We start from the raw sequence: 17,024 nt of genomic DNA on the forward strand, positions 1-17,024 counted from the left end.
TAATTCCTTTAATTAAAGCTACCACAAATATTTTGATATACATGGAACCTTTCTATCTTTGACCTCCTTGGACTGTTTGCCTGGTGAGATCTGTGCGTCAGAGTCTGGACACCTTCATTACTTATTTTGGCAAAATTACAATTGTTTCTCATAATACTTAGGCCAATTATCAGCTTTAATAACACCGTATTAATATGCTAGATTTTCTTACTACTTCTCTAACAGTACTTCCATATTTTGTCATCTTGACTAACTTACTGGATGTGACTGGGGGAAACCTCAAAATTGTGCTGACTTGAATTTCCCTTATTATTAGTTTTTTTGGAAGAATCTTTCCTATAATTGTTAATAATTTCAAGGCTTCTTTTGAGAGTCAATCTATCAAGCAACAAATATATTAACCCTTAATATATAATATATGTGTATGTGTGCACATACACATATAGATCTATAAATATATATAGCTGCATACATAGGCATATTTTGGGTTTTGTGATTGTTTCTTTGGAGTAAACATTGAATTAATTAATAACAGACACTAATCTGTATTAGCCATTGTGAATCTTAAAAGTTCTCAGACGCTACTTCAGAAGATTTGGTTAAGACCATTCCCTATTTTAAACAATGAAGGTACTTCATCAGGAATGTGAGAACTCTAACATTACTTCACGCATACTTAAGCATACTTTAGGGGAAGATAAAGTTGTAAACTCTTTACTGAACAATGAAAAGTATTTAACTCATACTTATAGTGAGGCAAAAGCCTTAAGCTAAGTCTATTTTTAGATCTAATACAAAAAGGTGCTAAGTACCTATAAAGGTCAGGCAACTTGCAAACTTGCAAGGGGCAAAGAGGTGTGAACTTACTCAGAAGTTTTAGTCTACCCAAAGAAATTGAGAACTAAAGAAGGTGTGAATTAAGAATGGTCAGTCCTGTGAAAATGTCTATTGTGATTGGTAGATGTGAGAACTTAAGGGAGGTAACATAGGAGAAAAATTCTCTTTAAAAGGAGAATCAGAAGGCCTATGAAAAGAAATTCGACCTTGGAAGCTGAAGTGGAGCTCAGGAGCTGAACTGGTGGGTCTCTCTGAACACTAGAATCTTGCTTGGGACAAATCTTGTGGTGAGTGGATTAAAGACTGACTGATCTCTCTCTTAAGGCTTAAAAGCTTAGGCTGGCCTATCTCTTTCCTCATTGTTTCTCTCTCTCTCTCTCTCTCTCTCTCTCTCTCTCTCTCTCTCTCTCTCTCTCTCTCTCTCTCTCTCTCATTAATTCCTTACTTGTATTAATTAAAATCTCCATAAAAACCCAGCTGACTTGGGTATATTTCATATTTGGGAATTTTTCCCTGGTGACCACTTTATTTTTAATATAAAAAACATATCTTTGCAGGCACAATTTAAGGCAACCACTCTTTTATCTGTAACAGTTTATGCCAAACACTCTTTTAACTGTCACACCATAGAGATGGAGCTATATAAAGATGTAACAACAATAATGTATGATGATCAACTATGAACGACTTAAATATCAATAAATAACAAGGCAAGGATCCAGGACAACTCCAAGGGAATAATGCTGAAAAAGGATAATCACCACTATAGAAAGAATGTAGATTGAAGCATACCATTCATTCTTCACTTTATTTCCCCCATGAATTTTTATCTAATTTAGCAATATGTGTCATGTTTTGCATGATGAACAAGGAAATATGTATTACCTGCTTTCTTGGGGAAGGGGGGGAGAAGAATAAGATATAGATTTCTGGACATAGCTAAGAGAATTTGTTTCTCTTACATAAGCATATTTATTATATTTTATTATATATTGTAAACAATTTTATGTATTGTATTGCTATGTTACATATAAAAAATAAATGGTAAATAGGATGTATATGAAATATTTCTGTCTTTGAACTCCATGGAATATTATCTATGTATAAGTGCATGTATATGTGTATATACATATATGCACATATATGTATATGTGTAAATGTTTAAATACATAGATAAGTATATCATATATAATAGAGGTTCAATTTCCCTTCCAAATGTATTATTCTGCCTGAAATTTATTTATGGATCCAGGTTAAGGATACCTGACCAGCGGAAAGCTGGGTAGCTCAGTGGATTGAGAGCCAGGTCTAGAGACGGGAGGTCCAAGGTTCAAATCTGGCCTCAGACATTTCCCAGCTGTGTGATCCTGGGCAAGTCACTTGACCCCCATTGCCTAGCCCATACCACTCTTCTGCCTTGGAGTCAATACACAAAATTGACTCCAAGATGGAAGGTGAGGGTTTAAAAAAAAAAAAGGATACCTGCCCAAAGGTTTGACACAATCTTTCTTCAGGTTTCACAACAATTTGTTTTCCAAAAAATCATTTTTCCTCATGTTTAGTGAAAAGCTTATTGATTTAAATTTTTTTTCTGGTTCTTTTTCATGTAGTCTATACCAAATGATCTACTATTCTACTTTTAACCAATAACAAAGAGTTTTTTTTGGTAATTAAAAATTCATAATATAATTTCAAGTCTAAAATTTCTATTTCTATTTTTACTTTTTCTCTATTATTTCCCTTGAAAGTCTGGATCTTTTTTTAATTATGTTATGAATGTTGTTTTTATAAAAATACCACTTGTAAGGAATGACACAGCAACAGCTATGTAAATTAACTTACTTGGCATGATTCATTTTTATCATATCAGTCTGGCCAAACCAGTTAGCAATAAAGAGTGTATAGTACACATTCTAAAAAGGATATGATTACTGATAGATATAAAAGCATATACTAAAGTTTATTTTATAGGAGTTTAAGTGAAATAAGTGAGGTGGTTTGCACTTTATATAATTTCTTCCAATATACCCAGAATATTTACCTTCATTTTGCCACTGTATTTTGGATCAGAAATAGTTTCAAAGGCTGCATCTTTACTCTTCTGCATAAAATCTTTGAATTTGGAAAAAACTTGATTGCATATCCTTTTCAGATGCGTTTCCTAAAGAAAAGGGGGGAAGTGGAAAGAAGGATCTTATAAATAAGAAAATCTTATTCAAGGCACTTATCAGTATGAATTAAATTTGAAACACGAAACTGTCTTCTGTTGGCAAACCTTCAGTTCAAAGTAATGCATTATTTTGCACATTTGGCTATTTGCAATTTGAACACTAGCACATTAGACATTAAAGTGAAAAAAAGATTTCACTGGACTTTACATAAGTTTTTATGTAATCATTCATTCCTAGAATTCTTCAGGTTTTCAATATCAAGTACCAAATGTTCCTCAAAAGCATAATATTATAAAATGCAAACTAAAATAATATTAAGTGATTAAAAGAATACAGAAAGGTACAAAGAATTATTGACTGGACCAATAAAAATAGAACTCTAGTGCTGGAAGAAATACTAAAGAATACTATTCTACCCTTTTTCATTTGTAGATAAGAAAAATGTAAGTCCAGGGAGGTCAGCTGGCAAGTTTCATAATTAGTAACAGAGTAGGAATTTGAAAAGGGGTTCTTAATTTGTAGCTTACAAATTTGTTCTTTAAAAATTATTTTGAAAAGTATATTCTAACATAATTAGTTTACTTTATACTTCTATATAATTTATTTTTTGCATTTGAAAAAAATATTTTGAGAAAGGGTACACAGGCTTTACCAGATTGCCAGAGGCTCTGGGGACATAAAAATGTTAAGAAGCTCTGTATGAGATTTAAACACATAGGCACCCTGACTTCTAATCTTAATTTTTCTCCTCTTTACCATGCTAAAATGAAATATATTTAAATATCATGATCCCACGCTCCAAATACCTAAAAATTTGCTAGCACAAAAGGTAAAAAACTAGCCAAGGCTTAATTAACACAATCCTTTATTCCTATTGTGTTCATGTGTATCTATTACATAAATGATAAAGGACAAAGTAAAATTAGAACATTAGCCTAAATTTTGAACTTACTGGCTATTGTTAGTTTACGAAACAATCTTTTTACCATTCAAATTCATAGATTGAGAGAATTATAAATGCCTTTATCCCAGCTAATAGATTGAGATATTTAAACAAATGCTTAAATAATATTAAATGTGTGTATATTTGTATACATATATGTACATGGTGACACATGTGTGTTTACATATAAACATACACACATAAACATGTAGCTAGTTCATTTTGAATTATAGTAGTTCAGACCACTTTTATATTATATATTAAATTCTCCTGATTTTCTTTAAATTCCAACCATATGAACTCAAACCATTTGAAGATATTTCAATAATACAAATATGGGCAAATCAGTTTTACTTAAATGAAATAAATATAAAGTAGAACACCTGGATAACATATATTACAACAAATTTTAGTCTAAATTTACCAAAAAAAAAAACCAACAATAACAAACAGACAAGAGAAACGAACCTGTTGTTTACTAGTATTACTACTGGCCTGGAGCAGTGCAGCATGATTAGATACCTTTTGTAGGATTGCAAGATAACTGAAATATAGGGCTTTCACTGTTTCTCCATATGAATTGGTCTAGAACAATTAAAAGAAAAAGAAAAAAGGAAAGTATCAGAAAAGATCTAAAGCTACTCAGATTCCAGAACACATGGATTGGTTTTCATTCTTTGGCATAAAATGAGTACAAGTCAACTTAATTTAACAAACATTTATTTAAACAGTAGGTGTTAATAAATAGTAGTTATTAAACAGTAGGTGGTAATTTCAAGGGTGGCAAATAAATATACAAAGTCAAAACACTCTGAGCTCTTAAGGAGTTAACAATATAAATGTGATAGACACATGGTAATTTGAAGAGAGAATGTTCATCTTTGAGGAAGAGGAAGAAGGGTCAGGGAAAATTTTAAAAGGAGTCTGAATTAAGCCTTTATTTCTCAAATAAAGAACAGATTGTTGGTTTAACTATAATATGCACTTAAATAGTAGATTGTCTTAACTCTTTAATGCATATTTACACTATATGTTTCAATCAAGGGATGTTGTATTGGTTCTTCTTTAAGAAAAATACAAAGTACAGTTTTGCATTATAGAAAGGCATAAAAAGCAACATACTGAGTTAAATATTTTTTGCAGAAGAGGCTCAATGGCAACAAAACAAGGTTGATTATAAGGACTGCACATAGTAGTATTTCACAGGAAGTGTTATTTCCATTGTCATTTTCTCTAAGCAAATGGCATGGGAGAAATAAAATAAATAAAATTAAATAAGATACAGGAAAACAACATCAAAAATGGCAAATCCTTACTCGACTAAGAACAAGAAAAATGTATTAGAAAATAAAATGTAAATTTGAAAGAGAAGAGTGAGAAAAAGACAGAAATAAGGGGAGGGCATTATTGCAAAACTGAAAATTTTCTTCCTATTGTCTTTGATATATAAACACAATTTTTCATGGAAATAATTCTGTAACTCGCACAAAAGTAATATGTTTTAAGACTGGCATGGAAATTAAGGAATTATTTTATTACAGGCAGCTACATGTAAAAGAAAATTGAAAATGTCAAAAAAAAACTAAATTTTAAATCAAGTAATTTTTACATAAAAGGAAACAATAATAATGATTCTACCAAATAACTGAAACAACCTGAAACATTGCATCAATGTTTTCTACTATTTCAGGAGTAATGATATTAGGTAATGATGTCTTTTGCTAGTCATATGAGAATGAAGTTAAACATGCCAGTTTTCCAAAACAGCTATATCAGTTAAGCCATGAGTGAGTCAATGATTAAAATAAATAGTTCTAACTCAAATTATAAAATTTCCATTACTAATATTTAATCAACTCTTTGCTAATACTTTTTCTTATCATCTCAAATTAACAACCTTTAGTAGCCTCTGATAAATAACTGAAAATTTAAAAAAAAAATTTTATGCCTAACATCTTTACAAGTAAACACATATTAAATAATAATTTTAGTAAGGCACCAAAGATTCTCTTAAGTAATGAATTTATGTAATAAATACAAGGATATTCAAGAAAAATTAAGTTCCACATATTACAAAGCATTACATCAAGTGTCAGGGAGGAAAAAAAAGATTTATGCTTAATCTTGAAAGTAGAAAAGCATATCAATACACATAGAAATTAAAGATGTACATTTTAGATATATGGTAAGAAAAAGGCAAGATCAGAAAGTAGTTTTGCAAGAAACTATATCATCTAAAAAACAATACTGAAAAGCATGGAAAGTGATAGCTACACTGTTGTGGGCCTCAGTGAAGAGCTAGGAAGAAGTTGGTGTTTTATTCAAAAGAGCAATGGGGAGCTACTGAAGACTTCTGAAAAGGAGAGTGACATTACCAGATCAATATGGCTGTGATTTTTGGAGAAGGGAAGAGTAATGAGGAAAAAAAGGATACCAATTAAAAGGTGGTTAACATAATCTAGGCAAGAAGCCATAACCTATACTGGTGGAGAAAGGGGACGGAATATAACAAATAATACAGCACATTCAACATACAGTGGATAGGGAGAAGGAAGGGTTATGGTGTTCTCTAAGAGTTCAAATCAAGAGTGGAGGAGTCAAAACAGTGGACTAAAGATGAGATATTACCTGACCTCTCCCAAATTCCCCTCTAAACTTTATTTTATATGCAAATTGAATATTTTTAAAAATTTTTCTTTATTACCAATCATAAAATAATACCTCAAAATAAATTCTTGGGAAGTAGAACCAACAAAAAGATGAGGTAAAACAATTTTCCTTATGAAACAACTTAGAAGATAAATAGGACAGATCTGTCTGTCTGGGTTGAGAATAGAACATAGTCTAGTCACAAATGCTGGGCAGGCCAAAAGAAAGTTTTAGGGCTGATGGGACTGGCATCAGTGGATTCTGGAGCTCTTAGCCCACAGAAGGTAAGGGGATTGGACAATTCATCAGAAGGATATTATAGAGGTTTCTTTACTAACTAGCACTGGGTGCAAGACTTGGTTGCATTGCCCATATATACTTGCATATCACAGTCTCAGGGAATGAGGAGCAGTAACATCAGTGAATGATGCCACTGGGTAAAGAGGATCCTAGACATAGTTCTAAGGCAGATAGTGCTTGTGTTCATTTATAAGTCAGAGGATCAGTGACACCTCTCCTTAGATCATACCATTGTGGAAAAACTGAAAGAAAGAAACCTTACAAAACCCCAGAACTAACTCTAAAGCTTGGGATAATGCCTGTGACACTCCAGAAGTAGAGTCCAACTTTAATACGAAGTTAAAATTTCAGGAAATAGGCTGGAAAAAATTAGAAAGTAACATAAAAGAACTTGAACAAAGAAAGAAAGTGAATATGGTGACAGAGAAGATCAAAGCACAAACTTGCAACTGTATAATTAAATTTTACTCCCTGTGACTCTAAATCCCAGCTTTCCACATTCCTTCTCATGTTACATACTAACACAGGGAAGATATAAGTTGTGTGTAGCTCCACCCTTACTCTGTTTTTCCCTGATGGTGGCTGGGAAAGTGGGGTGAGCGCCAGGCAGGATAATTTCACTCACGTGGGTTTTTACTTGGGTTTTTATACTTTTAAAAATTTTTTTCTACTTCAATTGATTATTAATAAATCTTATAAATATAATACATGGAGTTATTGGATATTAATTTTAATCTCACAAAAGAAAACATCAAAGTCAAAATAGCTACATCCAAAGCCTCAAAAAAAAAATGTAGATTGGTCTTAGGCCCCAAAAAGAATTATAAAAATCAAATGAAAGAGGCATAGGGGAAAAAAAATTAGGAATAAAGCAAGAAAAACATGAAAAAAAAGCAATACCTTGCTAAAGGAAACACAAAAAACTGAAGAAAATAAGATCTTAAACAGCACAATAGGCCAAATGGTAAAAGAGGCACAAAATTCTATTGAAAAAAACTCTTTAAAAAGCAGATTTTGCCAAATGGTAAGAGGCATGAAAAGGCACTGAAGAAAAGAACTTGAAAATTAGAACTGACCAGATAGAAAAGGAAGTAAGTATAAGAGCTCAATGAAGAAAATAATTTCTTAAAAATTAGAATTGGGCAAGTATCAAGAAACAATAAAATCAAATAAAAAGAATGAAAAAATAGAAGAAAATTTGGACTATCTCAATGGAAAAATAACTAAGCTGGAAAACAGATTGAAAAGTTATAATTTAAGAATTATTAGACAGGGGGCAGTTATGTGGCTCAGTAGAAAGAGAGTCAGACATGGAGTCCTGAGGACATAGGTTCAAATCTTGTCTTAAGACATTTCCCAGTTGTATGACCCTAGGCAAGTCACTTAACCCTGACTATCTAGCCCTTGTCTCTCTTCTGTCTTAAAATTGAGACTAACACAGATAGTAAGGGGTTCAAAAATTATTATTGGATTACCTGAAATGATTAAAAAGAGCCTAGATATCATCTTTCAAAAATTTATCAAAGAAAACTGCCCTGATATTCTAAAACCAGAGAACAAAATAGAAATGGAAAGAATCCACTGATTAACTCCTAAAAGATTCCAAAAAGAAAACTGCAAAGAATACTGTAGCCAAATTCCTGTGCTTCAAGGTTAAAGAAAATATAGCAAACTGATGAGAAAAAAAATAAAACCCACAAACAATTCAAATATAGTGGAGCCACAGTCAGGATAATATTGAGATTTAGAAACTTCTGCACTAAAGGATCTAAGATTTTAGAATATAATATTCTATAAGGCAAAGAGCTACAACTATAGTCAAGAATCACTTATTCACATAATACATATTATGTATAACCCAAAGGAATTGCTTGTCAGCTCTGGAAGGGGGAAAGGAGAAGGGGAAGGAGAAAACATGAATCATCTAATCATAAAAAACAAACAAACAAACAAACAAATAAATAAATAAAGTAACTTTAAAAAACCACTTGACAAAATTGAGTAAAATCCTTCAGAGGGGTAAAAATGAATATTTAATGAAATAGAAGACTTTCAAGCACCTGTGATGAAATAGAAAAGCGCTGAATAGAAAATTTGACTTTAAAATATAAGACTCAAAAGCATAAAAAGTTAAACAAGAATAAGAAATCAGAAGGGATTCAGTAAATAAACTGTACAAAATTCCTCCATGGGAAGGTGATCCTTGTAAATCTCAAGAACTTTATCATTACTGGGGTAGGTAGAAGTATACATAGAGGACATGGATGTGAATTGACTGTGATGTAATGATGCCTAAAAAATAATAATAATTAATGAGTGAAAAAGGAATGCTCTTGGAGAAAGGGGAAGAAAGAGGCAGAATGGGGTAAATTATCTTACATAAAAGTGGTTGGAAAGAGTTTTTGCAGTTGAGTGGAAGAACAAAAAAATGTTTGAAATTTACTCCCACTGGAATTGGCTCAAAGAGGGAATGATATACACATGTAGTTTGGTCTAGAAATCTATTTTATACTACAGGATGAAGAAAAAGAAGGAGGAGCTGATAGAAGGGGTATTGGTTGGAAACAAAACATTTTTGATGAGGATTAAGATGAAAGGAAATAGAGAAGGACAAATGGAAAAAATAGGATGGAGGGAAATATAGTTAATCATAACAGTGAAATAATTATTATAACAAGTTTTTCTGATAAAGGCCTCATTTCTCAAATATCTAAAGAATTTAGTCAAATGTATAGGAATAGAAGTCATTCCCTAATTGATAAATGGTCAAATATACTAAAGAAGTTTTCAGATGAAGAAATCAAAGCTATCTATAGTCATATGAAAAAATGTTCCAAATCACTACTGAGTAGAGAAATGTAAATTAAAACAACTCTGAGGTACCACCTCACACCTACCAGATTGGCTAAAATGACAGAAAAGGAAAATAACAAATGTTAGAACAGATGTGGAAATAATTAAACACTAATATATTGCTAGTAGAGTTGTGAACTGATCCAACCATTTTTAAGAGCAATTTAGAACTATTCCTAAAGGGCTATGAAACTATGCATGCTCTTTGACCTACCAATACCACTACTAGCTCTGTATCCCAAAGAGATTAAAAAAAAAAAAGGACCTATTTGTACAAAAACATTTATAGCGGCTTTTTTTCTGATGGCAAAGAATTTGGAAATTGAGGGGATGCTCATCAACTGGGGTGGAACAAGAAGTGGAAAGCAGGTTGCTCTCAGAAAAACTTGGAAAGACTTACAGGAACTGATGCAAAGTAAAGTGAGCAGAACCAGTGTACGCAATAACATCAATACTGTATTATGTGAATAACTTAGCTATTTTTAGCACTACAATGATCCAAAACAATTCCAAAGACTTATGCTATCTACATGCAGAGAAAGAACAAATGGAGCCTGAATGCAAATTGAAGCATACATTTACTTTATTCTTCTTGTTTTAGCAGAGATTATTTGGGGTTTTTTGGTCTGGTTTGTTTTTTTCTAACACATAACTAATAAAGAAATATGTTTTGCATAACTGCACAAGTATAACCTATATCAAGCTTCTTGCCTTCTGAATGAGCAGGGAATGGAAAGAGAAAGAGAATTTGGAATTCATGAATGTTAACATGACTATTTTTACATAAAATTGGGAAAAATATGTTTTGTTTTTTTTAAAGTTCAAGTCTAGGTCATCAGAAGAATAGTGGCACTAACTCTTCAGGATCTGCCAGGAAGGTAACTCCTCTTTTTAGGGTACACTGTATTTGAAGTTTCAGAATATATTTGGATAAGGTTGTTAAGATGAATAAATATTGGGCTAATGGCCAATGGAGACACTTGAAGAAATTCTTGATAATTTACATTTAGTAATTATTAAATACTTTATGATTCTCCTTCATCTCCTTATTCCTGAAACTTCACAAATGATTTGTAGAAGGAAGAGATGATATAATTCTGTTATCTGAAAAAGTAGGAGAGGCCAATACAATTGAAAACAAGATATAAAAACAAAAGGCTGCAATGCATACTTTATAACAACAATTTTTTCTTTTACGGCCACTGTGGCAGGTACAGGGTTCTCGAGCTCTCAGTATCAAGGTTACATCTTCTGTCTCTAGTACAGTTTGATAAACAGCCTTCTGGAACTCTGTCAGAGAACAGTAAACCATCTGCCAACATAAAAACACACAACTATTAGTACTTGCTTTAACAGGCATAATAACCATAATGTAGATCATATTAATCAAATGTATGTAAGTAGCCCACAAATTAATTTTCCTTCCCATAGTTATGCCACCATAAAAACTACTCTCAGTTTTCTGAGATGTTCCTTTCTCTTTTAAGCAAAGAATGAATTTGAATTATAATACCTATCTCATTTTAAGATGCCAATCTCAAGAGGTATATCTTTTTATTTTCTATGTTCTTTGTTCCCCTCCTTCACAAATAATTAATGTTAATTAGGCCTAATGAGAAATCTTTAGCAAAATGTTTGGGCTTCAATGGAAATTTAATAAATAATTCAACTTTTTTATATTAATCTCATTTTGTTATAATTTTTTACAGAGTGAATAGTGGGTACCTGGGCATTGTAACTGAAATGAGAAACTTTTCTCTCTTAGAGAAATAAAAATTTAAATAGTATTATTATTTTCCTATTAGACTGTGAGTGCTTTGAAACTAGGGGCTGTATTTTACCTTTCTTTGTATTCAAAGCACTTGGCACAATAGTGAGAATAAAGTAGGTGCTTTTAAAAAAACACCTTTATCTTCTGTCTTAGAATCAATACTATGTATCAGTTCCAAGGCAGAAAAGGGATAAGAGGCAGGCAATTGGGATTAAGTGACTTGCCTAAAATATCTGAGACCACATTTGAATCTCTAGACCTGAATCTCTATCCAGTGAGCCACCTTGCTTGTTCCCATAAGAGCTAAATGCCTACTGATTAACTGATTTACTGACTAGTTGACTTGCCCTTCCCTCATTTCTAATTTCTTCCTTCAGAGTCTTCTACATAAAAAAAAAAAGGGAAATCTGTTCTCATTTTGACTTTACCTTATGGACCCACAGTGTGATAAAGGAGAAAGAGCACTGGCTCTTGAATCAGAAGACCTAGGTTCAAATTCTGCCTGTTACTTTTTTATCTGTGTTTCTTTGAGTAAGTCACTAAATCTCCTTGGGTCTCAGTTTCCTCATCTATAAAACAAGAAGGTTGAAGTAGATAGCCTCTGAAAACATTTCAAACTTCAGATCTAAGACCCACAAAGTGAAAGAGAAGGAAGGGTTTATGTTCCCTAGGCTAAGAAGAATATCAACAGTTATATAGTAGGAAAAATTTATCAAGTCTATTGTCTTCTCAAGGTAAATACTCTTAAGATTTACTTGAGTATAATCCTTTCCTCCTCCCTGTTACTCCTATCCCTATGTCTTATATTTAAGAGAAGAAAATAATAATTCAAAATTATTCTTAAAATTAAACAATTTATATTAGCAACTAAATACTGTCTAAATGAAATGTTATAGTAATAACCTTGGATTTCATATAATTCTCACACCAGCTGAAGAATGATCTTCAAGCTCTGGATCTTAATTCCCAAAACTAGGGCACCTAACCTAAAAAATTCAGAATATCAAAATAATATAAAGTTTAAAATGAAAAAAATAGTTCTCACTCTGTCTTCCTTCTTAGGCAATTGATCCTTGATCAGAGTCTTGGTACGCCTCAGAAACCAGCCAGACATCTTTCTTGCTAGTCTCTGCATGGCCTTTCGGCCAGTAGCTAGCTCTCTTTTGGTAGCAGTATGTCGCTGTCCATGCTCCACTGGGTCAGAAAACTGCTTCTTGAAATAAGTCATGCTACCTAAAAGTCCTGGCATAGCCCTAAAAGCAATGACAAAACATTAGACATTTATTAAATTAGAAAAAGCAACAGTATCCACTTTTAAGAACTGTATTAGGTATTATTGCTAGGTGATAGTGAGACCTATAATTTCATCAATGCAGCACACTCTCAATCCATAACTTCTGTAATTTAGCTTCAGAGTCTCAAAGCATGCGGCAAGGAGAGATTAAGTAACTTGTTCATGATCAAACAGCAGACATATGTCAGAGTTAGGACCTAAATCTAGTGCTCCCTGATTTTATGTCCTATCCTCTACTCACTGTACCATCCTGCCCCTCCTCAAGAGGAAAAAACCATTCAAAAAATGGGCTTTTACTCACCAGTCCATAACACACCAAAGTTCTTTCATGTTGTTTTGAAGAATGGTACCAGTAAGACCTATACGGACATTACATTTTAAAGCTTTCATAACCTCTGTTACCCGCGCCTTTGGATTCTTGATTCTGTGGGCTTCATCTACAATAATAGCAGACCATTCTATGCTATAAATGTAAAAAAAAAAGTTTTTAGGTAAAAGTTTCCTTTAAACCTCTTCTTCCTATACTTTAAATGAAGAATTCATAGCTTATCTGTCCTTCCCATCCGTGCTATTTGGATTTTTTCCCTCTTTCTTCTTTGGTGATTGTACTACTTAGTATATGTAAATCTCACACAGATAATTAATTTTATACAATTAATGGGCCATGAAATTAAAGTTTAAATATCTATAGAGCTAATGAAGATTAAAGATGATATAGTTAGCTACTGGATTATTCCTGTATGGAAATACTCCCCAGTGATGCAATTAGCAACATGACTATAATAGAAGCAGAGCACACATTAAAGCAAGCTTTCAATTTAATTGAATAAACATTTATTAAGCACGACATACAAAGGAAACTATGCTAAATACTAGGGAAGATATAAAATTTTAAAAAGAAAAAATTCCTATACTACTAGAATTACATCCTAATAAAAAGAAGAAATTTCTAAAGACAAATGATAGATGCATCGGAGGAGTGTCAAAAAACAAGTTATACAAGCAAAGTTTATTCCTGTAGGGTGGGAAACAGCAGGAAAGGATTCATGAAAATATAATATTTAGTCTAGGTTTTAAAGGATGGCTAAAGTAACAGAAGAGACTGCATTCTAGGTACAGGAAAGAGTATATGTAAACGAAGCCTTAAAAACAGGGAGGCAGAGAGTACATTACAGCAGTGTACTGTATATTGGGCACACAAGTATATGTACGGAAGAAAGTAAATTTAAATATGGCTAAAAAGGTAGCAGTGACAGATTACAGAAGGCCCTTAATACCAAGCTAAAGAGTTTTAGTTTTATTAAGTAGACAACAAAAAAAAATGGTGAAGAATGTTGAGCAAAACTATCACAATGACTATATCTTTGCATAAGGAAGATGAGTCTCATAAAGATATGAAAACTGTTGTAGAGTACAGAAAAGAGCAAAGGTTACAAGACCTGCTGAAAAATGCCTGCAATAATTTAGGTGGGTAGAAATATGGGCTTGTGCTTAGGTAATGGCATTGGGACTAAAGAGTAGGGATAGATGTAAGATAGAGTAACATTGTGAAAGGGAATAATCCCAAGCTTTTAAACATAAGAGACACAGTAAATAAAGCACTGCTGATAAAAACTGTGAATTCAGAAACATCATCCATTCCCATCTTCATAAACAATTAACATTTAACAATAAACATCTATATTCTGAAATCAAATTCAATCATCTGAATAATGCAGAATTAAAAACATTATAAAACAAATAAAGAGAAACTTATTAAAAGGGATGATCAATATCTGAGTGGAAAATGTTCATATTACCTGTTCAGATCATCTAAGCACAAGCGAAGGGTCTCATAAGTTGTTAGAGCAATTTCACATTTTCCCTGCTTGATACGATTCAGCTCATTGTCTTTTTTGTTACCATGTAAAATTGTGACTTTGAAATATCCCCATGTGTTCAATTCATCTTTCCAGTTATAAAGTACAGAAAGCGGAGCCACTATCAAAAACATCTGAAAGATAAGACGTCATTACATTTTAAAATAGAACTAGCTTCACTGTATAATGCAATATCTTGATTCAGTTCTTGTTGATGTACGTTGTACCAGGAATAGTAGTATTCTCAATAAATACCTAATATATTTGATGATCTACTTTCAGGATAGAAGTCTCATAAGATAAAATCTGAGAACTGCTATTATTTATGTTGTTATATATTATATTATATATACAGTGGTACCTTGACACACAAGTTTAATTCACTTCTTGGCCAAGCTCTTAACTCCATTTGCTCATGTGTCAAATCAAATTTCCACATTTAAATGAATGAAAATTCAATTAATCTATTCCAGTCCCCCCCAAAACACACAATTTTTTGTTTTATATCCTTTTAATTATGAAAATATACTTTAAAAATAACAGATAAATATATTAATAGATAATAAGAAAGACTGCAAAGAAATAAACTTGCTTATCAAATGTATTTACCCTTCAAGTCAGGCAAAGATGCTGGCAGAGAAGGTTAACTTACTCTCTACACATATAATGCTACATTTAAATGCAAAACTGACCTTACACATTACATATGATATGTAACTTTATTGCTAAACTTAATTGCTATTTTTTTTACTTTACTTAATTATCATCATTTTCTTCATTAAATTTTGGCTGTTTTGCAACACTTTCCTCAATTTCACTTAGAGACCATTTCAACAAAAACCTTTCCAAGCTAGTACTTTGAAAAAATAAATAAAAGACAAAGGAAAGAAGAAAACCAAATTAACAGTATCAAAGATGAAAAGGGAGACCTCATCTCTAATGAAGAGGAAATTAAGGCAATCATTAAAAACAATTATATGGCAATAAATATGGCAATCTAGATGATATGGATGAATATTTACAAAAATATAAATTGCCTAGATTAACTACAGAAGAAATAGACTACCTGAATAATCCCATATCAGAAAAAGAAATTGAACAAGCCATCACAGAACTCCCTAAGAAAAAGTCTTCAGGACCAGATGGATTCACAAGTGAATTCTATCAAACATTTAAGAAACAACTAATTCCAAAACAACATAAACTATTTGACAAAATAAGCAAAGAAGTTCTACCAAAATCCTTTTATGATACAAGCTTTGTACTTGATCCCAAAGCCAGGCAGATCAAAAACAGAGAAAGAAAACTACAGGCAAATCTCCTTAATGAACTCTGATGCAAAAATCTCAAATAGAATACTAGCCAAAAACACTCCAGCAAGTGATCACATGAGTTATTTCTAATGATCAAGTGGGATTTATACCAGGAATTCAAGGATGGTTCAATATAGGGAAAACCATACACATAATTGGCCATATCGATAAGCAAACCAACAAAAACACATGATTATCTCAATAGTATAGAAAAAGTCTTTGACAAAATACAACACTAGAAAGCATAGGAATAGAAGGGCCTTTCCTAAAAATAATAAACAATATATATTTAAAACCATCAGCAAACATAATCTGAAATGGGGATAAACTAGATGCATTAATAAGATCAGGAGTGAAACAAGGATGCCCACTATCACCTCTATTATTTAACAATGTACTAGAAACACTAGCAGTAGCAATTAGAGAAGAAAAAGAAATAGAAGGTATTAAAATAGGCAATGAGGAGACTAAGCTATCACTCTTTGCAGATGATGTGATGGTCTACTTAAAGAATCCTAGAGAATCAACTAAAAAGCCAGTCGAAATAATCAACAACTTTAGCAAAGTTGCAGGATATAAAAAAAAAAACTCAAATCATCAGCATTCCTACATATTTCCAACACATCTCAGCAGCAAGAATTAGAAAGAGAAATTCCATTTAAAATCACCCTAGACATAATGAAATATTTAGGAATCTATCTGCCAAGACAAACACAAGAATTCTATGAACAAAACTACAAAACACTTTCCACACAATTTTAAAACTAGATCAAAACAACTAGAAAAACATTAATTGTGCATGTGTAGGATGAGCTAACATAATAAAAATTACAACCCTACCCAAATTAATTTACTCATTCAGTGCCATACCTATCAAACTACGAAGAAATTTTTTTACTGAATTAGAAAAAAACTATAACAAAGTTCATTTGGAACAACAAAAGATCAAGAATATCAAGGGAAATGATGAAAAAAAATGTAAAGGAGGAGGGCGTAGCATTACCAGATCTTAAACTGTACTATAAAGCAGTGGT

The 17,024-nt window shown here is 32.1% G+C and overlaps 1 protein-coding gene across 3 annotated transcripts in view; it reads right to left on the minus strand.

Annotated features, from left to right (window-relative positions):
* Positions 1-17,024, minus strand: part of ERCC6L2 (ERCC excision repair 6 like 2) — a 174,392-nt gene that overhangs the window by 118,832 nt on the left and 38,536 nt on the right. For all 3 annotated transcript variants that reach the window (XM_056806770.1, XM_016423780.2, XM_007497932.3), the window contains 6 exons: positions 14,618-14,811; positions 13,120-13,281; positions 12,570-12,777; positions 10,925-11,065; positions 4,420-4,536; positions 2,879-2,998 (listed from right to left, as the gene is read on the minus strand). In XM_056806770.1, coding sequence (XP_056662748.1) covers positions 2,879-2,998; positions 4,420-4,536; positions 10,925-11,065; positions 12,570-12,777; positions 13,120-13,281; positions 14,618-14,811 — 942 coding nt within the window. The remainder of the gene's footprint in view (positions 1-2,878; positions 2,999-4,419; positions 4,537-10,924; positions 11,066-12,569; positions 12,778-13,119; positions 13,282-14,617; positions 14,812-17,024) is intronic.

This window comes from Monodelphis domestica, chromosome 7 (genome assembly GCF_027887165.1).
Source record: "Monodelphis domestica isolate mMonDom1 chromosome 7, mMonDom1.pri, whole genome shotgun sequence".
NCBI classification, from domain to species: domain Eukaryota; kingdom Metazoa; phylum Chordata; class Mammalia; order Didelphimorphia; family Didelphidae; genus Monodelphis; species Monodelphis domestica.